The 947-nt window shown below is 36.6% G+C and overlaps 1 protein-coding gene across 1 annotated transcript in view; it reads right to left on the bottom strand.

Moving 5' to 3' along the window:
• LOC309395998 (zinc metalloproteinase-disintegrin-like protein H3) overlaps positions 1-707 on the bottom strand; it is a gene marked incomplete at both ends in the record, with an annotated part of 69,946 nt that extends 69,239 nt beyond the window's left edge. Inside the window, one exon of the mRNA XM_081960710.1 lies at positions 656-707. Within this exon, the coding sequence (XP_081816836.1) occupies positions 656-707 (52 nt within the window). The remainder of the gene's footprint in view (positions 1-655) is intronic.
• Positions 708-947: the final 240 nt, after the last annotated feature.

The raw sequence follows: 947 nt of genomic DNA, 5'->3' as shown, positions 1-947 counted from the left end.
GTCAAAGGTATCTCAGCCCACAGAAGGAAGGAGAACATGGGAAGCAGGTGAGAAGGGACCCTCCCTGGTTTTCTGGAGAATGAAAAGGAAGGAGGGAAGAAATAATTTAAGATAATTTAAATCTTGCATTGAGGAAAGTCTCAGATTGGCTTCAGTACCATTGGAAGATTCCCTGAAGATAACAAGAAGTGGTCTGCTCAATATTATGCAACTTTAATGACATGGTGTCTAATTAACCTAGTAGAAGAAAATTAAAACTGAAAACACTTTAAAAAACATTTTACTTCCTGAATTTTTCTTTTTTTCTTTCAACAACCTCTGTCTTTCTGTCTTGTTCAGTCTTCTACTCCTTTTTTACTCACATTACTGGAAAATATCCCCGACTTGAACATACTTTTCTTTTGAGAATGTTAGGTCTTTTCTTTCTTGGGATCTGTTTGCTGCTTGACAAAATTTAAGCAAATACAAAAAAAATCTATTCATTCATTCATTCATAACAAATGCAATCTTTGGGAGCGTTCTTTTGGCAAATCTGTAGAAACTAAAGTTGAGTAAAGTTTGGTTAATCATCAAATAATAACCATAGAAATCTGTTGGATGAAATAGCCTTTCAGTAGTAAGAATCTGAATGAGAAAACCAAAGAAAACATCTTACCTTGATATGGAAAAACCGCTAAGCAGATAGTTACCAAGAGAGCTTGGATCATTTTTGAGCCTGGAGTTGGCTGATGGTCAGGGAATGTCTGCTTTAAAAGCTAACTTGAGCTTTTCTCCTGTTGACTACGAGAAGCAAGTAACTTCATTCATGCCCTTATATGACAAGGTGTTTGCTAAAGGATTTGCACAATATCTGAGTTGCCACCATACTATTGGAGGGCATGTTTCCAACTAACTTAGTGCCAACTGTTACACATGGAAGGGTTCTTTGGAGACATCCCTCAAAGGTG

Source organism: Natrix helvetica, assembly GCF_964273705.1.
Source record: "Natrix helvetica genome assembly, chromosome: 8".
Classification (NCBI taxonomy): domain Eukaryota; kingdom Metazoa; phylum Chordata; class Lepidosauria; order Squamata; family Natricidae; genus Natrix; species Natrix helvetica.
The sequence above is the reverse complement of the archived record's forward strand: the minus strand, read 5'-3'. Positions and strand labels throughout refer to the sequence as shown.